This window comes from Bos indicus, chromosome 1, assembly GCF_029378745.1.
Source record: "Bos indicus isolate NIAB-ARS_2022 breed Sahiwal x Tharparkar chromosome 1, NIAB-ARS_B.indTharparkar_mat_pri_1.0, whole genome shotgun sequence".
Taxonomy (NCBI): domain Eukaryota; kingdom Metazoa; phylum Chordata; class Mammalia; order Artiodactyla; family Bovidae; genus Bos; species Bos indicus.
In genome coordinates this window covers 3557871-3583616 of record NC_091760.1, presented here as the reverse complement: position 1 = coordinate 3583616, position 25746 = coordinate 3557871, and the positions used below count along the sequence as shown (strand labels likewise).

The window sequence follows — 25746 nt, the reverse complement described above, 5'->3', positions numbered from 1 at the left end:
TTACCAGTACTTGTTCTGTTACCAATACTTTTTCCAATAATAACAAGCATTTTGGGGAAAGCTTTTGGTTGCAATTTAATACTGTCAGGGGAGTGGGTAATTTTCCTCGGTTCTGTCTCGACACAACAAAAATTTGAGGTGATGGACGTTAAAGCCCTTGGCACATCACAGATCTCAGACAGTGTTACAGCTCCCACAGTTTTATTTAGAAAATAAAGGAAGATACAACCTCGAGGCATGAGGGCATGCCGACCCGACCCAAAAGACGGGATGAGAAAAGAGAGCGAGCAAGTGTGGGAGACAGAGAGAGACAATGAGCGTGCACGCGTGGGAGAGACCCCCAGCCCTTTGGCTCCTCTTTTTATATGTTTTTTTCTCCCTCTGGGCCTGCCCTACGTAAACGGGGCTAGCCAGGAGTGCTGTTTGTTCTACCTGAGGTCCTCACTCCGGTCCTCAGACCTTCTTCTGTCCTATTTTCAAGAGCTTTTCCCTTGTCTTTTAATCACCATCATTCTGGACTCCTTTTTCCTATTCTTAACTACCTAATAACACCAAGCTCTTTAGAGACTAGAAAAAAGGCAGGAAGGTCCTATCCCTGCGTCAGTCGTTCCTTCCTTATGTACACTATGGGTTCTCTCTCACCCAGAGAGAGTGCTCGCTTTCTCTTTTCTCGTCCTGTCTTTTGCGTTGGCATGCCCTCATGCCTCAAGGATGTATCTTCCTTTATTTTCTAAATAAAACCAAGGGAGCTGTAATACTATCCGAGAGCTGTGATGCGCCAAGGGCTTTAATATCCGTCGCCTCAAATTTTTGTTGTGTCGAAATAGAACCAAGGAAAATTACCCACTCCCCTGACAGTGTTAAATTGCAACCAAAAGCTTTCCCCAAAATGCTTGTTATCATTGGAAAAAGTATTGTAAACTCTGAGCAAGAGTTCACACTTGCTCGCAAGAACACTTAACTGCTCTGTGCTGCCCACTCACACAGTCCACATGATGCTCCCAGTGGTTCGGTGTTTCTGTACTTGGCAACGCTTACTGTCATTGGGAAATTTCACCATGTACTTGCTGGAGTCTTAAATCTCTAGAGGTTTTTTGTTTCATTTTAAACCTGTAGGGTAGATCTTTGTCAAACAATTTGAGGTAAGTCTAAATATAATTTCTTCTCTATTTGCCCATTTACTCTCAGAAAGGAGAGGAGGCTTCTCAGGCAAGCTTCTCACCCTGCAAGAAACCAAGCCATCTTCATTCTGTGGGCTGTTCGGTAAACACCTAAGGAAGCCATTACACACACGCTTATCTTTCTTAGATTCCGAATAGGAACTGAATCTTCGATTCCTCCCCTGTCTGCCAGAGCACCCAGTATAGAGACTTGCCCACTAAACAGCTATGAAACATCCCTCAATAAACACATGAAACAGCACAGAAAGGAATTTAATAGTACCTCTTCCCTATGAAATTCAAACACATGTTATTCAGTTTGTCAAAACTGCTGTACACTGGGAAGAGAACATTTATTTCAACAACGCAAGAGGCATCTGGTTCTGCAAAAGGCAGATGGTTAAGTCAGTGCCGGAAACCAAGGCAGGGAAGGATGACTCCTAACTGTGTGCCGGGCAGCGCCGCTCCTCCATCAGACGGAAATCAAATCACTTAAAATTACTGAGAACATCTAATGTCTTAAATGGAGGGCAGAAAAGTCATTCTGCTTTACTTCTATCACTCCTCAAAAAACTAAAATACTAATATCACATGTTCACTTTTCCACAGGGCTTCCATGTTATAGTGTACAGAAATCTGGAGAGAACATATCTAAATGTGCACGTATTTTTGTCATCAGATGTTCACGTGAAGTTTCACTACTCAACTTTAAATTTTCTAAGCAGAGAGTCCAGTTTCAAAACCCATGGGTTTTTTGAATAATATTTCTATAGCATGATTTTCTTTTAGTTTGAAGATACAAATATTCACGGTGGTTTACTTGCTAAATCATGTCTGACTATTGCAATCCCATGGACTTAGCCCGCCAGGTTCCTCTGTCCATGGGATTTTCCAGGCAAGAATACTGGAGAGGGTTGCCATTTCCTTGTCCAGGGGATCTTCCCAACCCAGGGACTGAAGCCAGGTCTCTGGCGCTGCAAGCAGATTCTTTACTGACTGAGCTACCAGGGAATTTCCACAAATACTCACATACTAGTCAAATACTAAGAAAGGTAACTTTTAATACAGAAGATATTATTTGTGAATCATGAGTTGCTTTTTTTTTTTACGTTACTCACCTTATGAGTATAACTTCACCGAAATTTGTAAACTGCTGTAAAAGCTCATCAATCAAAGCATCGTTGAAAAAATTATTTTCTGGTAAAGAGCTTTTGATTGAGACCAACACCGTACCATCTGGTGGACCCTGAACTGCAATTACTTCTTTATAAATGTTTTGCCTCTCTTCAGCTTCAACTTCAAATATATCAATATCGATCAGGGCAACAACAGGCCTTCAGCATGAAGGAATGGAGACATGTTAGGAACATTACAGAAATGATGTATTTCAAATAAATTTCAAGCATGATTAGAAATACAGAGATTGCTTAAACCTATGGTCAGAAGTCTTCAGCTCAGCCCTTCCGTAGTGCAGCAAAGTGCCAGGAGTCCATGTGTAGAGGATTTTGCTTTCATCTTGAAAACTAGCATTTAGGAGATCTAAATCTTCAGCTGCAGTCAGAATAAAACAGAACACAGGCGAAGTCACCTGAGCATGACAGACCACAGGAGATCCTTCATTTCACTAGCTTCAGTTGCCTGAGGCTGGGACATCAGACACACTTGCTGATGGGCATGAAGTCTAGACTCTGTTAAGTCAGGGTTTTTTGGTGAGGTCATCATATTATGCTTTACTTAGTTAAAACTACAATGAGCCTTTACTTCTGAGACTTCATGACCAGAGTTTTACAAATAACTGAACAGACAAGTAGCAGTTCAAAATATTTGCAAAACCACTTGAGTTATTCCAGTTAGAAATCTTACTTAGTATTCAGTTGTTAATTGCATAAAAATGTTTTTCCTTGCTTTTCTTTATATGACACTATTTCACTGAAAGAAAACAGATTGAAAAATCAAAGTGTTTATTATAAGCAGGTCTGAGAATTTTTTTAAGTTTTATATTTGAATTATATTTATTTTATTCTAGATAACCTATGCTGAGAAAAAAAAAATGTAGTCCTCTTGGCCTTATTTGGCATTTATATCATTCCCCTCTTCCTTGTAAAATTTGCATTGACTTATTTAAATGACGATGTCCACCTGATCTATCAAAAGGCCACTTCCGTCTTCTCCAGAGGACACGGTCTGTCCATGCAGGGGTGCGGCACTTTTCACTAGTGTCGTAGTCATCAGAAAACAAGTCGTATTTATACGTTGGAGCAAAGGTCACTTTTCCTTCTAAAAATCCTCTAAAAATCTAAAATAAACATACATAAAGGAAGTTATTTCAAAAAGGCAAAAACATTCTGTTTTCATTCGGGCAGTCATGCACTAAATGTCTATTATGTGCTAGAGACTCGTGAAATCTATGTGCCTCTGAGGAACACTTCTAACTGAATGGAACAGAGCTTAAGGCAAAATGACCTAGGATGCGGGCTTTATCATCTCACTCACTTGATGTCTGAGTAAACAAAGTACAAAAACTGGAACGATGAACTTCCACCAGACTTTTGAGCAGTATCAAACGTTTAGAACTGTATGGGATTTTGGAAATCACATTGTGTGATGTCTTATTCTCAACAGGAACTGGGGCCTAAGAAGGTTACATGGTATCCATCAGAATTTAAGTCTGATGATCAGAAAGGTACTATATCAAGTGGCCTCAATCACCTCTTCCTAAAAATTTTTTTAAAATAAATTCTTCCAAGGACTTCTCTGGTAGTCCAGTGGTTAAGAGCCTGCGCTTCCAATGCAGGGCAAGGTGCAGGTTCGATCCCTGGTCAGGGAACTAAGATCCCACATATCACACAGCATGGCCATAAATAAGTAACAAAAAATGAAAGTAGATTACCATAGGATCTTATGAGCCAAACAGCAGTAGCCTTGATGAGTAAGATCTTAAATTTGCTACTGCTGAAAGAAAAAAAGAATCTTCTTCTACTTGAAGGTGAATTTTATAGAGACATGATATACTTTTCCTCCTGGAAATTATTATAAGTTTTCCTTTCCTTTTCCTTTTTTTAAAAAGAGAAGGCAAACTATAGATATATATACTTAGTAAAGGCTTCCTGAGTGGTGCTAGTGTGAAGAACCCATCAGCCAATGCAGGAAACATAACAGACCCAGGTTTGACCTCTGGGTCTGGAAAATCCCCAGGAGAAGGGCATGACAATCCACTCGAGCATTCTTGCCTGGAGAATCCCATGGACAGAGGAGCCTGGTGGGCTACAGTCCATAGCGTCACAACAAGAAGGACGTGACTGAAGTAACTTAGCACATACTTATTAAGTATAGACTCCAAGAGATTGTTAAAAAAAAAAAAAAAAAACTTTAGGGAAAGCATGTTTTCATAATCAGACATCCCCTTCTTCCCAATGCAAGTATCTTAGGTATGTCTATACCTGTCCAGCATTTTTCTGATTGATAAGCTGATCTCCTGCGATAAGAGAATCCCAGTTTTGCTGTCTGATAAGCTCTTTCACTTCCTCATTAGGGAGATCGATTCGGTAGTTGAAATCGCCACACCAAAACACATAGTCATGGGAGAAGAGCAGCCTTCCCTGGAAGAAGAGAGACAGAATTCCAAACAATCAATTCACAAAATGTTTTACAACTTTTTCTTTGCCTTACCCCTGCCAGGTTCGATTTATTTAACCCCACAGTAATAACACAAGGAGTTATCTATTTGCTGACATTTCTAGGAGTTATTCCAACTTTTCAAAAACTGATATAGAATATGGGGTGAACTGAAATATGTTCCAAAGCTTCCTTTTCGAAAACAAGTAGCAAGAGTTTACCATTGGAAAACTCAACTTCCGCGCTATTTCTACAAAATCATCATTTCGTTCTTTGACTTGGGATTGTCCCGCAGCGAAGTGGCTGCAGACAAAGCAGAGGCTTGTGGTGTGGAACAGCATTCGTATTGCAACTGCTCCCTTATTTCCAGTTGCGCCTCCCATTCCAGTTTTCACAGTATCAACTGCAACATCCCTTTAAAAGGAAGAATTTGAAATCCAAGATCAGAAATTTCAACAGTTCTGCGTGTGTAAGAAATGAAGAATGTCTATTACATAATTACAACACTATACATCATGGGCATTTTGTAGGGAAGCCTGTGAAATAGTGGAGAGAAACTACTAGCAATTCTTTAATCAAGAACATATTTAAACAAGAGTTACCACATGATACAGGGGTTCCACTCCTGGGGATATATCTGGAGAAAACTATAATTTGAAAAAACACATGCACCCCAATGTTCACTGCAGCACCATTCACAATATCAAGACATGGAAACAACTTAGATGTCTGCTGACAGATGAATGAATAAAGAAGATGTGGTACGTAAATACAATGGAATACTACTTAGCGATACAGACGAACTTATTTACAAGACAGAAACAGACCCACAGACACAGAAAACAAACTTACGGTTACCAAAGGGAAGGCGCGAGTGAGAGGGCATATAGAATGGATAACCAACAAAGACCTACTATATAGCACAGAGAACTATACTTATTTTTTTGCAATAACCTATAAGGGAAAATAATCTTAAAAAGATAGACACACACACACACAAGTGTATAACTGATCACTTTGTTGTATACTTGAAACTAACACTATTTAAATCAACTATCACCCATCATGCATGTTCATGCACAGTCATGTCCGACTCTTTGCGACCCCATGGACTGTAGCCCGCCAGGCTCCTCTGTCCATGGAATTTCCCAAGAAAGAATACTGGAGTGGGTTATCATTTCCTTCTCCAGAGGATCTTCCTGACCCAGGGACTGAACCCCTGTCTCCTGTGTCTCCTGCATTAGCAGGTGGATTCTTTACCACTGAGCCACCTGGGAAGTCCATATAAATCAACTACACTTCAATTAAAAAAAAAAAAAAAGAACACTCAGAAACAAGAACCATGCGTCAGTGTTTCTCTGAAGCCAAAAATACGCCAGGCCTTTTGGTTATCTGGTGTTAGGAGGCAGCCTTCGGAGCGCCATCTGTCTACTCACCTGATGAAGGGAGCGTGCTGTGGTCTGATAAAAACAAACAGACAGACGCCCACCAACTGCTCAGAGGCCAGCAGCACATACTTGTTGTCTCTGGAGATGGTCTTCTGAAGTTCCGCAGCCCAGAGCTTCTGATTTGTTGTGCTACCAGAAAATATTAACAAGGGAATCTTCAAAAAGACGGTGACAGTAATACAGCCTATTTCTGTAGGACAATTATCAATTATACCTTTATGTGCCCAAATTTAATAAAATTAGTGACATCACGAAATCCACACCAACAGTGAAATCTTTATGCGGGCTGGGTGTTTTTGTCTCCTTTAAAAAAGGAAAACAGAAAACTGAGCCAAAAGAACATCACACGTCAAAAGCCTATCCTATGACTCCCTTACAAAGAAAATTTGAGCTTTCTTATTAAATAAGTGCTCACTGTGTAAGTAATCTCAAGCTTGTACGCTTTATTTTCTCCTTATTTATTCATTAGGATAACAGGGAAGAACATGCTTCCAGATGCAATTTTCCCCTTTTTCTTATTTCCATGGATTATAATATCTCTTTAAAAACTTATTATGGAAAATTTTAAACATATTCAAAAAAGATAAGCATAAAATAAACCACCATATACCCATTAACCAGCTTCAACAATTATCCACATTTTGCCAATCTTTCTTCTTCCATAACTCCCCACCCCTTTCTCTAATCTTGGAATATTTTACAACAAATTTGAGGAAAAATTATCCATTTTACCCAAAAATGCTTTACTAAGCATCACTAATGCAACAGGATTTTTATTTTTCTGTAATCAAAAGGTCATTATCACACTTAGATATTAACAGTTCCTCAATATCATATAATACTGAGTTCATATTCACATTTTCCTGTTATCTAAAAAAAAAGTTTCTTATAGTAGGTTTCTTTAAAACAAGGTCCAAATAAGGTCTACACACTGCATGTGCTTGTTGCCTCCTCAAGTCTTTCTCAGTCTTTAACGGTCTCTCAGCTTGCCCCATCCTCTTTTTTAATGCTCTTTATGTTTTAAGAAGCTGGGTTATTTGTCTGCAGGACGTTTAACAGTCCAGATTTGCCTGACGTGTCTTCATGATACTTTGCACTTCTGTCAGCTTTGTTTTAAACTGGTAATTAAAGAAGCATGATTCAATTTTATTGATTTGTTTTGGCAAAAATAACCTCATGGTGGTATAATCAGCCTTGCATCACAGCAGGAAGCATGTAATCTCTGAGATATTATATCTAATAGGCTGTTCAGACTGTGACAATTAACTCATTATAAAGAAGTTCCTCCACTGATCCTTCTATAAGGTTTTAACATCAACTGATGATCATTGCCTAGATCCATTATCAACAGGGGTTCCAAGCTAAGTTGCTTCAACCGTGTCTGACTCTCTGCTACCCAATGGACCATAATCTGCCAGGCTCCTCTGTCCATGGGATTCTCCAGGCATGAATACTGGAGTGGGTTGCCATTTCCTTCTCCACCAACAGAGGTTACAACATGTTGATTTCATAAATTCAGCATTCCATGGGCATTTGTAATGAATTGGAATTCTTCTGTAAAGAACTTTTATCAACTATCCAGTTATTATGAAACATGTTTATACAAAGAAGGTAGGGAAAATGCTTGTCTTTCTCTTTATACATTTTCAGAGTAATAGGTTTGTGCCCAAGATGCGTCCTACTCTTTGTGACTCCATGGACTGCAGCCCTCCAGGCTCCTCTGTCCATGGAAATTCCCAGGCAAAAATACTGGAATGGGTTGCCATTCCCTTCTCCAAAGGATCTTCTCAAACCAGGGATCAAACCTGGGTCTCCTGCATTGCAGGCAGATTCTTTACCGTCTGAGCCAACAGGGAAATCCCAAGAACCTCCAACACCAAGCAAAAATAGCCATTTCACCTAAGAACATCCTGATGAAGCAGTAAACATTACTAATTTTGTCAAAGCTCAATCCTAGAAGCCCATCTTTTTATATTCTGTGTAATGAATGGAAAAATACAAACCAACCACTTTTGCTGCACACTGAACACATACATGATGGCTGTTTCAGAAAAAAGCACTCAAGTCTGAGGTCAGAGCTGAAATGCCACTTTTTTTATAGAATACAATTTTTACTTGGAAGAACTAGTGACAGACACACTATGATTATTCAAATTTAGACTATCCGGCAAACATGTTTTCAACCATGCCTGTGTTTTCAAAGGACATGACCTATGGTGTATATTTCTAATAATAAAATTTACATTTTGAAAGAAAAGGGGGAATTTTGATAAACCTGTATTTGCTACTATGATCTTGACAGCTTCCCAATAGTTGAAGAATTTGCTGAAGAGATTAAATTAATTTGGTGATGAAATTAACCAATATTATGTTTTGATATTATACAATGACATGTATCAAAATCTGAAAGATCTACATAATTCTGAAAGATCTACATAATTAGTTTACTACTACTATGTTCCAAATGCCTAATGAATGACGTGTCAAAATCACGCACGGGTAAAAGACAGACCGATGTTTTGGTATAATTGAGCACAAAAAGTTCATCACTATGGTTTCAGATTCCACACTGTAACTAACCACCAAAAATGACTATTTGCTGAGTATTATCAGAGAAGAAAAAATCTAAAAAGGCTACTAAAATATTTTGGTTTCCAACTACGTATTTATGTGATTTTCTTCATATATTTCAATCAAAACAACACACTACACAGACTAATGCAGAGGTAGATGTGAGAACCCAGCCATCTTAAACCAGACTAAACAGATTTGCAAGCTATCAATTGATGCCATCCTTCTTAGTAAATTTTTGTTTTGGAAAATAGTTACTTTTCAGAAAAAAAATGTGTTACTTATGTTAACATGTAATGAGTTATTATTTTTAAATGAACTGAATGCTTAAAAATTTTTGTCTCTAATTTCTAATGTGATACGTATCAAGAGATAAAACCACATAAATAAAAGTTCTTTAAGATCTTCAACATTTTTAAGAGTGTAGAAAGACCTGAAACCAAAAAGTTTGAGAACTATTATTTGAATTACAGTTTAAAAAGCACCTTCACATATATTATCTCTATCTATGCTTGTAGTAAGTACTTAGTTACCTGTCCCCCATGTTCATCAACTAGAAAGTTTCCCTGTGTGTTACCTGGCTGGCTTACCTTGCATTCACAATGTTTCCAGCATTCAGCTCTACCATTTCCTCAAAACCAATTGCAAATATATCCATTGGTTTACTTCTTTTATCTAAAATTAAGCATCCAAGAAAGCCTTTTAAAAGATGGCCTTAGTTAAACGGCAACTTCCCTACCCCAACAGAACTAAGACGAACATCAGATCTCATACAAGTCCATTTTTGTGTTCCAAGTTTAACCAAAAGCAAATTAAAGGCAAAAAACCATGAGGGGGACAAAATTACTTTCAATTTCTATTTAGGTGACCTAAGTTTGCTTTTCTCGAAGACTATTATTCTTGAAGATAAGTCCTTTCAGAAATCATTTTTGAAAGAACTGTTGTTATGGTTTGAACCATGGACAGCAGAGAAACAAGCCGCTTCTCAAAGGCTAAAAGATGAATCCAAATGGATAAGTAATTACTTAAAATTTTTTTAAATTATTTATTTTTAATTGGAGGATAATTGCTTTACAATGTTGTATTGGTTTCTGCTGTACAACAACATGAATCAACCCTAAGTATACATAAATCCCCTCCTTTTTTAGCCACCAAGAAATTTTTCAGAAAGAGCACAAACAATAAGGTGGGCGAGTAACCAACTCAAATTAGAGCAAACAGCTGAGAGGGAATTTTACACTTTAATTTGGAAATTCCTAGGTGGAAGCAATCCAGGAAAATGGGAAGTCAGGGCTTCAGACCCCTCTCTTCTAGCCATTAGCTCTCCCATGGCTTACCAAAAGAGAACAGAACTGCTTTAGATAAGCAAGCCCAGGGTAGCCTGGGTGGCCCAAGCATTCAGAAACGGGACAAATAGCTAAGAGAAAGAGCTTATATAAATACTATGAACAAATACTGAGGAATAAAAAATGTAAAGTATTCACTGACTGCTATTGTGTGCAAGGCTTACCTGTGAATCTTCTCTTTTACTACAGACACCTTACGAGACAGATTACATCTGCCTGTTATTTACAGACAGGAAACTGAGGCTCTGGAAAATCTAAGCAACTTGCCCAAGTTCACACACAAAGTGCAGTGCGGCACAACTCCAGAATCAAACTGCCAGATGTCCATCCCTAAATCCTGGCTCTGTCACTGCCAGCTGCATGACGTTGGGCGTGTCACTTCTCTTCCTGTGTCTCAGTTTCCTCATCTAAAAACTGAAATACTAAGAGTGGCTATGTATTAGGTCTGTTATAATGATTAAATGAATAGATGTCAAGTACTCATAATAGTAGTGTTAGCTGTTACTTTATTATTGTTATTACTATTAATACTACAGCTACAATTTCAAGTTAGGTTCAATGTAAAATGAAAAGCAGCATTTTAGTAAAAGTTTAGGGAAATTCCCAGGGTTTAAGGTGTGACTGATTAAAGGCAACTAAAAAAGAAAAATCTGTATCTCACAGTATTTCCTATACATATCTCCTTCATAAATAACACTTGGTAAATGTGTACCATTTTAAAAAGGAATTCAAGTTGAAGCAAACAGTCCTCAAATCCATGATTCTAGTTAAAAATCTTAATACAAGCATCCTCAGCTTAAGTACTGGCTATTAAGAGCTTGGTGGTAGAGTACCCAAACTCAGTGATGAGTTTTTACAAGGATGAATCAGTATTGTTCTGTTACAGGGACAATAAATGTCAAAATGAGTTTTGTAAACCTACTCATGACCTACCCTATTTCTTATCTTAGCAAATAAAGGGCTCTATTTGAAAAACAAAATACATTAGGTTTGAAAAATTCTTAATCACAAAATAAATTTGCTATGCATCAGTTTAAAGAATAAAAACAGGAGAAAAAAAATCACATCTTAAAAAAATAAATACACAAACCCACACACAAAAGAGTTATCTACTCATGTATGGATTACATTGTCTGAGAATCAAATAACAAAAAGATTTCTCACTTTACCATAGGTTCCTATGAAGTAGTAGAGAAAGGTCTATGAATACAGAAGACCTAAGATTTGAAGAGATTTGATCTCTAAGAAGAATGCTGGGCTTCAAATGTATATATAGAAGTTTCTTTTATAAAGTACTGCATATTGTGAAGCGCCGCATTTGTTTTCTAGGTTAATACATCAGAGTCAGGGTTAATTAATCCATATTGTAAGAAGCCAACCTTGAAACTCCTGGATGCCAGCTAACTTGGGGGCATCAAGAAGCCAGTCCGTAAGGGTCTGATTCTTAAAAGCTATGCTGCGAAACTGCTTCCCGCCATTCACGTTCCATGTGCCCACACATACTCGAATTTTCTTGGGCTTTGAATACTTGTAGAAATTCTCACACATACTCTTTAGTACTTTAGAAGATGCTGGTAAAAACAAAATACAACAAAATTTTGGGTGCGTGAAAACATTTACAAAAATTGATCTTCATAACTGAGAGATGATGGCTAGAAAGTACAATTACCATCATTGGCACAAACAAGCATCAAATACATGCACAGGCACAAAAGAGATAAGCCTTGAACACAGAGCCCAACACAATGCAAGTAACCAACACACTTTGAAAATATCAACTACGTGAAGTACAACAGCCCAAGTAAAAAAAACTATTACAAAATTAATTCAGCAACATAAAACATGCAAAACAGTTCTGTTTCAGTGAAGTAGTACATCATTTTATGATACACAAAATCAGAGACTGCAAATTTTAAGGAATATAGCAACTGACTTACAGACAACTTTCATTCGGAAGCTAGTAAAAATAAGTTATTTTTCCCCAAAGAAAGATGTTCAAGAACCATGACATATAGGACTCTAACTACTCACAGGTAGCTTGATGAAAAACAGCTCCCTGACACAAACGCAAATCATGGACAATAATGAGATGCTGGAGAATGAAGCCATTACTAAAAGCCTCCCAGATCACAGGCGACACCGTCTTCACCAATGTTCTACAAGACCCCAGACAACCTGCCCTGCCTCTCTACCCTCAGCTGCCATCCCACCCTGTTCGCTCACCGCTCTGGCCCTGGACCCCCTCTGCACTGGCTGCTTCCACTGCTCGCAACACTATTCCCTCACCGCTTGCAGGCATCAACTCTGCCGTGAGGCTTTTCCTGATCAGCTTATTAAAATGTGCATTCTGTCTCTTACTGTCCATATCACCTCCCTGCTTTACTTTTCTCTATGGTGTTTATTTATTACCATGTACAAACTATGCATTTTATTTATTTATCCTGTTAACTGTCACCCCTCACCGAAAATGGAAGTTCCACAAGGGCAGAAATGTTGGTTGATCTCATTTTCATTTTTTGTGCAGGGGAACCAGAATGAATGGAGCTTCCCTGGTAGCTCAGATGGTAAAAGAATCTGCTTGCAATGCAGGAGACCTGGGTTTGATCCCTGGATCAAGAAGATCCCCTGGAAAAGGGAATGGCTACCCACTTCAGTATGCAAATATATATCCAGAAGTAGATATGCTTGATAATATGATAGTTCTGTGGCTCAGACAGTAAAGAATCTGCCTGCGATGTAGGAGACCCGGGTACAATCCCTAGGTCATGAAAATCCCCTGGAGTAGGAAATGGCAACTCACTCTAGTATTCTTGCCTGGAGAATTCCACAGACAGAGGAGCCTGGAGGGCTACAGTCCATGGGGCACAAAGTAGAACATGACTGAGTGACTAACACATACAGAATGAATATCCTTTCATTTTATTTATTTATTGGGATGTGTGAGTGTATGTGCTCAGTCACGTCTGACTCTTTTCAACCATAGCCCACCAGGATCCTCTGCCCATGGAATTTTCCAGGCAGAATACTGGAGCGCATTGCCACTTACTCCTCCAGGGGATCTTCTCACCTAGGGATCGAACCCGTGTCTCTTGTGCCCCCTGCAATGGCAGGTGAATTCTTTACTGCTGCACCACACAGGAAGCCCCGATAGTCGCTATATAATGTTGTGTCCGTTTCTGCTCTACAGCAAAGGGAATCGGCTACATGTATACATACATCCCCTCTTTTTTGGATTTCCTTCCCATTTGAGCCACCACAGATCATTAAGTCAAGTTCCCTGTGCTATATAGAAGTTTTGGTCTATTTTATTTGCTCCAATATCTCCAGACTAGAAGAGCACCTGGTACATACTGCTGCTGCTTGCTGCTAAGTCACTTCAGTCATGTCCGACTCTGTGACCCCATAGACGGCAGCCCACCAGGCCCCACCGTCCCTGGGATTCTCCAGGCAAGAACACTGGAGTGGGTTGCCATTTCCTCCTCCAATGCATGAAAGTGAAAAGTGAAAGGGAAGTCGCTCAGTTGTGTCCGACTCTTAGCAACCCCACGGACTGCAGCCTACCAGGCTCCTCTGTCCATGGGATTTTCCAGGCAAGAGTACTGGAGTGGGGTGCCACTGCCTTCTCCCGGTACATACTGAGCGTTCAGTAAACAATGGTTAAATGAATAAACATGAAATACATTTTGAATCCTCAATCTCTCTTCTCCACCTACTTTTTGGCTTCCACCTAACTTTCTGCCTTCTAAACCACATTTCACTTAGATTAAGTCAAATCCTGGCACTTAAAGTGAATAGAAACTTCCTAGGACTTCAATCCATTAATAATGATAAAGAATATGCCCTTAAAAGGGTGGTTAACTGCCAAGAGGAGACGGAAATCAAAATGATCTTCACCTCTCACCAGGTGATCTTATTTTATTATGATATTAATTATTATTTTTGGAATGGATACCAAGGTACAGCAAGCAAGCTTGTGAAAGAATGAGTGAAAAAGGCTGATAACATTTTTGGATTAGAATGAAAACAGTCTGACTTGTGAATCCTACAAAAGAACTGCAGGTTCAGGTGACAAGCACATCCTCACTGTTCCTAGGGCACATGTATACATCTCTGAGTCTGTTATCTGATTACTTGCACCGAGTCTGGGGGGAATGAAAGCAGATTGTTTTTCTGGCCTGTTGATATGGTTAACTGAATGTTGGCTGAACTTGGATAAAGAATCCTTCTCTATTACTACTGATCAACACTGGTCTTTCTAATCGAAGTCACTGACAGTGTTACTACTATGAAAACAGCTTCTACAATCCTTTCTACATGAAAACACAAGCTCTATAATTATTTAATGGCTTAAAATATGCAGCAAGACATACAATGAATTGTGTGAAGAAAACCATGTACCACATTGAGTAAGCTACTAAAGTCAGTTTATAAATGGGAATAAAAAGTTTTAAAATTCCTAGTTTATTCTTTTTTAAAAAAACTGGTTGGCACCTTAATGTGCAGAAAGAAATGTGTCTCTGTTCAAACAGATGTCCATTCCTAAATATCATATCATTTCAGAAAACGGATTTCATGATGTTAATTCAAAAATAAATACAAGTGCTCTCTTCCTCCATCTTCTCAAAAACTTACCTACAGTGTCTTAAAACACTCAGAAAAATAACTAAGTGAAACAAAAATCTTAAGTGATACCAAATCTTAAGTGAAGGGAAGAAAAGATGTCTTTTCAGCAAAGTTTCTGGCAAGAGTTCCTTTTGCCACAGACTCAAGTTTAAAGACAAGATCATAAACCTTGTCCAGAGAATGAAGGTATGAGATTTTTAAGAACTGGAATGACAAGAAAAATAAGACCTTTAGGTCTTACACACTTGGCTCTTCTAACTTTGCTAGCAATCTTAATGCTTTTTAAAAGATTTCAGATCATATTTTAGTGCAGGTCTTCCAGTTTCAGAAAATATTTCACACACCATATGAGAAAATGAGTCAATGTCTTTTTTAAAATGTTATGTGTGTGACAAGTGCTATTGAGTAGTTGTAAACATCATAGGTAGTATTTCCCATTAATCTGTAAGAGTCACATCTAGGTTTTTTTCAGGACTTCCCTGTTGGCTCAGTGGTAAAGAATCCTCCTGACAACGCAGGATATGCAGGTTCAACCCCCGAGCTGGGAAATCCCCTGGAGGAGGACATGGCAACACACTCCAATATTCTTGCCTGAGAAATTCCATGGACAGAAGAACGTGGTGGGCTATGGTCCATGGGGTCGCAAAGGAGTCAGACATGACTTAGTGACTAAACAACAATAAAGGGTAAAATATAACACTAATAATGTTTGTTCACTGAAATGTAAAAGTAAAATTAAAACTAGATGACCCATATTTAATTGAAATTAAGCACTTGCTACAAGAAGACAAAGAGCTTGGCATAGCTCCTTCTAAATGAAGTAGTCTGTTTTCTCAAACTTAAAATTCTTTTTCTTAGATTAAAACAAAGCATCAATTTATCCTGTCAGAATCAGAGGGAAAAATAAAGTTTCCATTTATTTGTGGCTCTATTTATATACAACATCCGCTTTTTAAAAAAAATTTGAGAAAAAGTTGCATTTATTGACAGGTTGATTTTCTATACTGTACCTGACTGTAACGTCTGTTCAGAAACTACGGATGCATCAAGAAGAAAACAAAGAGTCATTAGTAACACAGTAAGTTACAGTTGAAGTCGAGTGTTATGACAAAACCTTCTCAGACAGCTTCATTTTTTTCTTTTGATTTAGTTTGATGACATTTTTTCTGATGGCTGAAGGATACCAAAGATAAAATAAATGACAATAACTGATGTAAACCCACTGTATCTAAGAAAAATCCTACGGGGACATAGTGATGTGCAGAGTTTCACAATCAGAAGGTTCTAGGCCTGCTTTCCAGGCCGGTCCCATATGTATGTCTGTTGAGTGTGCAAGTGCACATACTTCTGAGAATACGAACCTGAAAACCTAAGAGGCTGGAGGACACTGAAATATTGCAGATACTGCCCTAATGCACACCTTGGAGTATTTTTTGGGACTCACCAGCTGACAGGTACAATCAGTTCAGTTATTAAAAAAACACATACATTCCAACACAATGACCAGCTATGCAAGATGGTATAAATTCCCACAGGCATGGGGTTTATGGCAAAAATATTTGGGTTTGGGCACAACATTCAAACACTTCAGCAATGATGTGCCAAGATAGGAACCTGCTATAAAAACAGTAGCAGAACCCTACACATGTTAAACGGTTAAGGAATGGACAAATACGTCTAACATATGGTACTTTATCTTGAAAAAGACTTGAGGTTTGCTTATAAATGAGCAGGAAGATGCCTGTGCTTGTGAGCAATTGTGAATGCTGGAAGAAGGCTTCTCCGAAACTAGATAGTAAGCTGTGACACCAGATATGGGAGGATCTGGCTCATCACACAGTTGGTGAACAGAGGGAGGGAGAGGTCCATGCACATGTATATGTGTGTTTTGTATATTTCTATCCACCTCAGTTCCGCTGAGTACAGCTTTCTGCATTTCTCTAGCACTACTACCACCAGTGAAATATGCATGAACTACTACGGAATTGGCGTTATACTCACAATTTTTCCTGACATAGCATCCCCGTTGGAATAAATTCTCATTCTTAAAATAAGAGCTATAGCAGAATTGACTGTACTGTTTTTTTAAGGGTACGTTCTTCACATAGTAAAATGTGCAGGAAACTAAAAAACTAATGATCAAGTCTGGGAATTATTCAGGTCCCTCACTTCTCTTTCCTTTAATAGCTTACTTTCAGTGGTTGCTGATTAATGCCTCCATATCAAAGAAGGCACGGGTGGAAAGAGGTGATAAGACGCAAATGAGTCAGTGTCTACTGCTGGAAGAAAGCCTGAAGTTAAAAGCAGTAGCTATGATCAGATTCTGGTGTTCAGAGCTTTAGTAGATTTCAGTCCCCCAGTCTACTCACAGATCCCTGAGGAGCTGACATGTAATTAACTACCTTCAGCACCACGCAGAATTCTGAAAGAATCCATGATAACAAGTGATAACCCATGAGGAGGTTATTTGAGGAACAATTTCTCCTAGTTGAACAGGGAAAACTGAAAGGGTTCTTTTGGGGGATAACAGAAGTAAAAAAAAATGTTCAGAGTGCTGGAAAGCTAAAATAGAAAAAAAAAAAAAATTAAGGGAGTCTAATTTAATAAGTTATACAATGTATACTGAGTTTTCCCATGATCCTGCTTAATATGCTCACTGACATGAGCTCAAATTCTTTTGGTTTTAAAGAAACACAGTGAAAAATCAACAGCTATTCTGAAAGCCTGGCATATATTTTATGTCAAATATTAAAATTGGGGATGACAGTGTCCAATAATAAGCAACATTTTAAAATTATTAATATGATTTAAAGCTTATTCAAACAGCAGCACTTAAAAAGTAAGACCAAGTTATAGAAACGTCTGGGGTTGTGATTAGTAAAATAACCAGAACAGGTATTGTTTTTTTTCAATAAAGCAATGCTTTCTACATAACTAGGTTACTGAATACTGAAAGTACTAGTTGAATATTTTATGAAATCTTGCCTTAAATAAAGTTAGCAATATTTAAATCATTTGCCCCCTCAATCATAATCTATAAAAGAAAACATGCATGGGCTTCAGTTTACAGCTTAATAATTCTGCTAATGCTATAAATATTTTAGGAGAATCAAACTTCCTTTGGAGAATGGAATTTTAGAAAATTACAATGATAGAAATTCTTTCAAAAAACTATTTTAATCAATTCAAACTAGAAAGTATATATGTAAATACGTTTACATTCACCTCTTGGACTTTTAGAAGGAATACAGACAACATAAAGTAAAATATAAAGTACGCCTACCACGCAAACTTCCAGTAGTTAAAAGGGCTCGAGCTTTGTCAGCTAAATCACTATTTAGAGTATTTCCCAGGAGCAAAACATCAATTGCTTCTTGCTTGGAGCTGTCAAAGAAGTTATTCTGAATTGTTCTACTAACTGAACGAGCACCATCTTTTAACTTTCCAGCCTGTTGGGGAAAAAAGCATGGACTTTCATTGTACATTGTTTTCACTCAATAGGTATTCTGAAACTTTAGATAAGTTGTATACGACTTCACTGTAGTAAAAGGACCTCATCATTCCATTCTGAATATCAAACTGTCACATTAAAATGTCACATTAAGGTGTCACTGTTTCCTTTCCTCTTTTGGATAACAGCACTGCAGGGAGACAGAAGGGGCTCAGTGCCACAGCTGCATCCACTGATGACATCCAGAGCAGTAAACCTGTGTAACTGTTTACTGGAGAGGAAACAGACTGAAATGTGCTTACTCAAGGCAAGGAGATCACTTCTCCCATTGTGACTGTCAGGCCTGGGGTGGACGGGGCGGGTGGGGAGAAGCAGAGGAGATAGAGGAGGACACACTGCACGTCCGCACTCTCAGAAAAACTCCAAAGCACACGAACAGCAGAGAATAAAACTGAGATTGCTCCCAAGTAACTGATATTAGTTAGAAACAAAACTGAGCATGAGAGTGAAGGTCTAGCCTGTAACATAGAAACTACAGTTTTCTATTTTAGCTCATTTTGCCTATGTAAATATAAAAATATAAACTGCATGCCAATTCCTACAGTGAGAGAGCTGATTATAACTTCTAGTGAACGTTTACTTCACTCAGGTGTGTTAGTTACCATAAAGATATTTTAATCTTACAGATTTTGATGACTGTTTAAAAAAAAGTTAAAAAAAAACTTTAGTTTGCAATATGTAATTTTTATTCCTCAAAGAAATAACAAGGATTTGAGGCTTAAAAATGTTATTTCCTTCCATAAAACAAATGTAAATAACATTATTTTAAAAAGGGGACTCACCATTCACATTATCAGGCAATTAATCAAAAGGAACCCAGAGAAAGGAAAAGAAAGAGCAGTTCAGATGTTAGATTTCAGGTCAATTCAGACTAGTATATTTAATACATAAAATTTCATATCTAGTTTGTTAGAAAAGATCACTGAAAATATATGTAACCTCTGTACATAGACAGTCAATTGCAGAAACAAAGAGGCAGAACATAAAAGAATATTTTAAGCAATAGTTGTAGAGAATCAGGTTTAAAAGCAAGAATTATGTTGTTTATTTAAAAAAGAATACATGAAAGTTTAACAACATCAGGTTTTTCAAAACAGGGACCATTTAAGAAGTAAATATTTGTAAATGTCAATACAAATTATTTCTGAGTTGAACAAAAGGAACTTTGCAGCTAAGGCCAATACTTCTGAACAGAGGCATGGCGTTTTATGAGACACAGAAGAGGAAGAAGTGGAAAACAGAAGACTTGAGATGATGAAATTCAGCTGCTATACTGAAGAGACTAAGTAAGAAACTATACAAGTAGTAAATGTCTCTGTTTCTATTCCTGGGGTAATTTGAGAAATTGTAGGGTTGTAGTACATTAATAAATTCAGCTGAATCCAGAAGCCATAAAAGGTCAATATTTAAGGATATAATGAAAAATATTTCAAGTATGTACCCAAAGTCCCTCAGTAAGGGACAAACACTAAAGCAGAAGCAGTCTGTAGATAATACCAACAAATTAAAGTAATGATGACATACAGATACATAATTACGTCCACACCTCACACTTGCAAAGGCACATTTTGATAGCCTCCTTGTCAAGGTAAGATAAGAAAAAGAATAAAAACTTCAGCCCTGATAGCACTGGGTTCATAGGTGGTGTTGCATAAAGTACCCACTGATTTATCTGTCCATCCGGCGCTTGTCACCCATCTATCCAACTGTATGTGCTGCGGCAAGCACTGGGGACACAAAGGCAAGTAAGGTAAGACCCTTTCTTGGCAAGAGTAACATTTGGGGAGGCGGGAACTTTTGTTTTAATTATGGTTGTGCTGCGCAGCCTGTGGGATCTTAGTTCCCCAACTAAGGATCGAATCCACGCCCCCTGCACTAGAAGCGTGGAATCTTAACCACTGGGCCACCAAAGACGGCCCTAATTTAAAAAAACACAAACATATTTTGGGTAATTCCATAGCAGTCTGGTGGTTAAGACTCTGCACTTTCACTGCAGGGGCCTGGGTTTGATCCCTGATCCAAGGAACTAAGGTCCACATGCTGCCTTGTGTGACCAAAAAAAATAAATAAAAAAGGCAAAGCAAAGGCTTAAAAAAAAACATATTTCTGATTAAAATAAACAGTATAAAAATTAAAACACATATGCAAGTGAAAAATCATTAAAAAAATCGGAAGTAATACGTATGTAAGCCTAGTAGATTATCACTAAACAACTAAATATGTCATACATATATAATATACCTCTCAAACCTAGGGAAATAACTATCCATTCAGTCATTAGTATCCACTAGAGAAGGAGGTAATAAACAGGACATAAAAACATGATGAAACAGAATTCTAAAATAGATACCTTAAAAAAAACTACTAACTTAAAAGAGTTCATTTAAAGCTTTATTAAAGAAGAAAAAAAGAGGATCTTTTATAATCTAGATCTACCTTAGCCTTTCCTTCAAGGGCTCCAGTTCCTGCATAAATCTTACTGATTGAATCACCATTCACAGACCACATTGATCGAAAAACTTCTTGAAAGCGAGTCACCAACTGAGGCTTTTCAGCTAAACCAAGAGCTTCCAACTGTTTAGTCAGCATCTAAAATAGCAGAAAAGAAACTTTTATAAGTATATAAATACATCCATTAAGATGTGACCTTTTAAGAACTACCAGAATCAAACCAAAAATTTATAGTTACAGGATGTTGTGGGTCTGGATTCTGAAAATTCAAGTTTACTAGGCTTTGTTATTCCCCCCCATGCCAATTTCTAAAGTAACTATCACATCAATGCAACCTACAGTATTCAATCCTTGTAGTAACAAGAACTTTTTCTGGTTAAATGATATTAAGCTTTTTAAAATGTCCCAAACCTTTAGGGAATTCCCTGGCAGTCCAGTGGTTAGGACTCCCTGCTTTCACTGCCGAAGGCCTGAGTTTAATTCCTGGTTGGGGATCTAAGATCCCACAAGCTGTGGGGCCAAAATAAGAAAAAAAAAAAAAAAAAAGTTCCTATAAATCAGACTAGTTTATCTTGTTCACCTAAAAGAATAATTATGCAACAGCACCCACTGGAGCAGAGGAATATACGTACTTTATTTAAAAATGTATAGAAATAACTTTCTTTAATTTTTGCATTTGGTTCTATATGTTTGGGTAATTAAGGTCAGGAGATTATGAAAAAAGCAGAGCTGCTCTTGAATTGATATCAAAATTTTTAAATAAGTCATATTTCTGAATAAAGTCATGACAGCTCTGAATGTACTGAATTCGTATCAGTAAAGTACATAAGGGAGAACTAGGGGGAACACAGTATTCGAAGAATGAGAGGATCTTGGGGCTACCACAGTTCCTTCATCACAGTATATGTGTTTAGAAGTCTTTACTCTGAATGACTCTTAGCCTTAAAGTCTGGCAAAGTCAAAGCAATGTATAATCCTTACCCAGTCTATTTCTCTTATTTGGAATCCAGTCATAGTCTATGCCCCTGTAGTTTTACTTAACTCCTTCCCACTTGTGTTTCCTTTTATCTTATCTATAAGATAAAGATATTATGGAGATTATCCATAATTACACAGGGATCAAAAACTAAAATAATATTAAAAACTCTATACTGGGTCTAATCCTATTGCCTAGACTTACACCAGGGCTGTTCTTTTGCTGGCATGTAGAATAAAGCAAACAAGCCTCCAGGTTCTCCTTTATCATCTCCTCTTTCTTCAAAGAACTGGGCAAAACTGGTTTTCACTACAAGCAGTTTGCTTTTACTTACACTTGCAGTATATTTTGTAACCAGTCAAGCTACTAGGGGAGTAAGTACTCTCACACCTAATATTAATAACAAACAGTGGGTAGTCCACTAAGACAGATTCTGAAAACTAACACTTGTTCTATGTTCAGTGAAGATGTTCAAGTGTTTCACAAGCTTACTCTAACTAAATGTCTTTAGCCACTTAAGAGAACTCAACATAAACCCAAGATATCTCATAAAACTCAATCCACAGTAATCAAATGCCTGCTTTCACTTTTCTTCTGTCATATTTTCTAAATTATAATGATAATCCTCAACAACAGATTTCAAAAAAGGCAAAGCAGTAAAATCTAGTTACATCAAAAATACATTTTTCTAGTAGGAAATTCTATACATGGTACTTTCCTTTTGAGACTGAATGAATCTCAGCTGCAGAGTAACTAATTAACCAATATTCTAGCCAAATTTAAGATCATTTGCTAGAGGAAATAAGAACCTTTTACTTTCTATTCCTGGTTTTACAGTATTGGAGAACTATGCTAAGTTCCTACAGAACTAAATGAAGACCCACCATAGTCTTATGACCCTGACAGCTGCATAAGGGGCAAGATTGGGAAATCTAAGTATTGCTACACAGTCTGTCACATAGTTGAGATTATGCCTAAATTAGACTGAGTTTGATAGGTAAGTACTAAAGACAAAATTTTAAACAAAGAGTGTGTTAGAGAAGTTGGCTCTCATTCAGTTTTATTCTAACAATGACATTTTTCAACTGATCCTGGTTTTTGTAGCAATTTTTAAAAAAATGCTATGTAAACTGTACTGGTTTAGATTGTTAAAAATATAATTCTATAGGGTTGTACATGTGAAAATAGATCCTCCTTAATTCCAAAAGGTCTTAAAAAGACAGTATCAAGGGTTTCCCTGGTGGCTCAGTGCTAGAGAATCCACCTGCCAACGCAGGAAGCACGGGTTCAACCCCTGGTCTGGGAGGAGCCCACATGCTGCGGAGCAACTAAGCTGGTGGGCCACAACTATTGAGCCTGTGCTCTAGAGCCCGGGAGCTGCGACTGCTGATGCCCGAGCACGCTGGAACCCATGTTCCGCAACAAGAGGCCACTGCAATGAGAAGCCCAGCACCGCAACAGCAGAGTGGCCCCTGCTTGCCACAACTAGAAAAAGAGCCCACGCAGCAATGAAAACACAGCACAGCCAAAAATAGATAAATAAAATTATTTTTTAAAAATTACAATACTGAGAATAATATATATATATATATATATTATATATATTTTGCCTATCCAAAAGACAGGCAGGCGAGACAATTACTAAAACAGTATAAACAGCAGGCTTTTTTTTTTTGGAGGCAAAGTTAATGAACAATAAAAGGAAACAGAAGCTATCTAAAGAAAGTATTTAGAACAGATAAAGGAAACATTTAAATGAAAAGGGACACTACTTGAAAAAAAAAAACTAGAAGAGAAGTCAAACTTTATTTGTGAAAATGAAGCTTAACTTCATTTTGTGAAAAATAATTAATGCCAAACATAAATATCACAAAAGCACTGAAAAAGGAATTTGACGTTAAGTTACATACACATATTTTTTTACCTCTAAACCAAGGAATGCCTGCACACTATTTGTTCTGTCAAGACAATCCAAGCAGTTTGTTCGAACTGTACCACTCTGGCACCTGAAACAAATTCAGTGAAACTAAATGGGCAATTTAAAACCAAAATAACAAAAGCTAAAACAAACTGAGAAAAATTAAGCTGATTAAAATGTAGCATCTACTTTCTCCCCACTTCAATTCTCTAGTATAATTCTCAAACACACAAAAAAGATGAAAGAATTTTACAGTGATCATCCATATACCCACCATCCAGATTCTATAAGCGTTAACATTTTGCCGTCCACTCTCTATTACTAGCTCTCCAGTCAACCACATCCACTTATTTTTAATGAGGCCAGTAGTCAGGAGCTAAACACACATTCAGATTTATAACCACGCAGTTCTATAGCAGAACAGACAATAACCCATGTCTTTTATTTGCATTAAATAATCTTTACTGAGGCCAAGAAATATTATGACATTAATTTTACGAGAGAAATGGAACAGCCTCCGAAAGAGCAGCATGAGATTTGGAGCTAGATGAATTCGAGCTCTAACACTTTCTACTTACGTGACGTGGGGAAGATGACAGCTTTCAGCCCCCCACTTCCTCCAGTGTGACCCATCCCTACAGTTGTTATTAATAATTGTAAAGACTAAGTGCACTACCTGACCCACACATAGCACGTGCCCAGTAATGTAAGCTACTATTAGAAAGAAGAACAACAAGCTTAAAATCAAGTATAATAAAGAAATTAAATAACTACAGAAAAGTTCCAATTTAAAAAAAAGGAAAAACAGAGAAGTCAAACCTTTGAACTTCACTTCCATCAAAATGAAAAATTCCATAATCCAGAAACTTCTGGACTTGAGGTTTAAGAACACTATGTAATTTTTCTGCCTTTCCTCCTTTAACCATTTGATGATAGTCAAAATTCACCATCTGGATATCAGCAGCATGTTCAGAAGCTTTCAGATGACTCTGAAAATAAAAATAAAATATTCATTTAATTCTTCTTCGGTTTTTTTTTTTTGGCTGCAAATCACAGATCCGGCAGGCAGGATCCCCTATCTCCCCTATCCTCAATCAGGGATCAAACCCACGCCCCTTGCAGTGAAACTGCAGATTCTTAACCACTCACTGGACTGCCAAGGAAAGTGAAAGTGTTAGTCACTCAGTTGTGTCTGACTCTTTGCGGCCCCATAGATTGTAGCCCGCCAGGCTCCCCTGTCTATGGAATTCTCCAGAAAAGAATACTGAAGTGGGTAGCCATTCCCTTCTCCAGGGGAACTTTCCGATCCAGGGATTGAACCAGGTCTCCTGCACTGCAGGTGAACTCTTTACCGTTTGAGCCACCATGGAAATATTCATTTAAATGTTAACCAAATATGATTGTATCAACACAATGTTATAAATGGAACTTTTATTTTAAATGAAAATCTAAGCAGGTTCTTGAAATCTTACTAATTTCACAAAGCTTTCTTTCATTGCCATTGGCAGTAAAATGAAAAATTACTTGCTAATATCTTACAGCATCCTTTTCCTAAAACCTCCTATACTATTCCAGATAGATTAGTTAGGTCTTACATAATTAATATCAGGGAACTTCACATTTTCATTTGGTTTAGAAAATGAAAAGTTATTTCCAACAACCAGCATTTCATTTTTTACCATAAAAATATAATGACTATATCTATTATAGAATCTCAAAACAAAGTAATTGACTTCTAAGGAAAAGCTCATCAAAATTTGAAGAATTCATTTTTATACCTTCATTCAATATATACAAATGTTTTAAAAGCTTATAATAAAAAGTCACTCTCTAAAGTATAACTTGTTTATTAATGATATTCAAACAAAATAGCCAAATAATTAATCCTGGACTTCATTAACGTGAGAAAATGTTTTCTAGCCATTTTGTTTAAGGTTATAACCTTATATAACACTATAATTTATATCAATTCATTATTGATCCAATAAATATTTATGAAAAGTATGTTTTCTTTAGAAGTCAGACATTTCTTTAGGTTCTTACTTATGTGAAATTCTCAAATTTTCTTTCATTGGTACAAGAAGTCCTGTGTGTATACAAATGCTTTATTCACAATTTCATAGATTT

The 25746-nt window shown here is 37.4% G+C and overlaps 1 protein-coding gene across 13 annotated transcripts in view; it reads right to left on the bottom strand.

Annotated features, from left to right (window-relative positions):
• Positions 1-25746, bottom strand: part of SYNJ1 (synaptojanin 1) — a 90971-nt gene that overhangs the window by 25867 nt on the left and 39358 nt on the right. For 7 of the 13 annotated variants that reach the window (XM_070785660.1, XM_070785685.1, XM_070785680.1 and 4 more), the window contains 13 exons: positions 24439-24608; positions 23626-23707; positions 20711-20863; positions 18047-18212; positions 15774-15797; positions 11520-11711; positions 9385-9469; positions 6212-6352; positions 4997-5189; positions 4601-4759; positions 3300-3456; positions 2594-2711; positions 2279-2494 (listed from right to left, as the gene is read on the bottom strand). In XM_070785660.1, coding sequence (XP_070641761.1) covers positions 2279-2494; positions 2594-2711; positions 3300-3456; positions 4601-4759; positions 4997-5189; positions 6212-6352; positions 9385-9469; positions 11520-11711; positions 15774-15797; positions 18047-18212; positions 20711-20863; positions 23626-23707; positions 24439-24608 — 1856 coding nt within the window. The remainder of the gene's footprint in view (positions 1-2278; positions 2495-2593; positions 2712-3299; positions 3457-4600; positions 4760-4996; positions 5190-6211; positions 6353-9384; positions 9470-11519; positions 11712-15773; positions 15798-18046; positions 18213-20710; positions 20864-23625; positions 23708-24438; positions 24609-25746) is intronic. The other 6 variants (XM_070785665.1, XM_070785673.1, XM_070785717.1 and 3 more) reach the window with 2 other exon arrangements.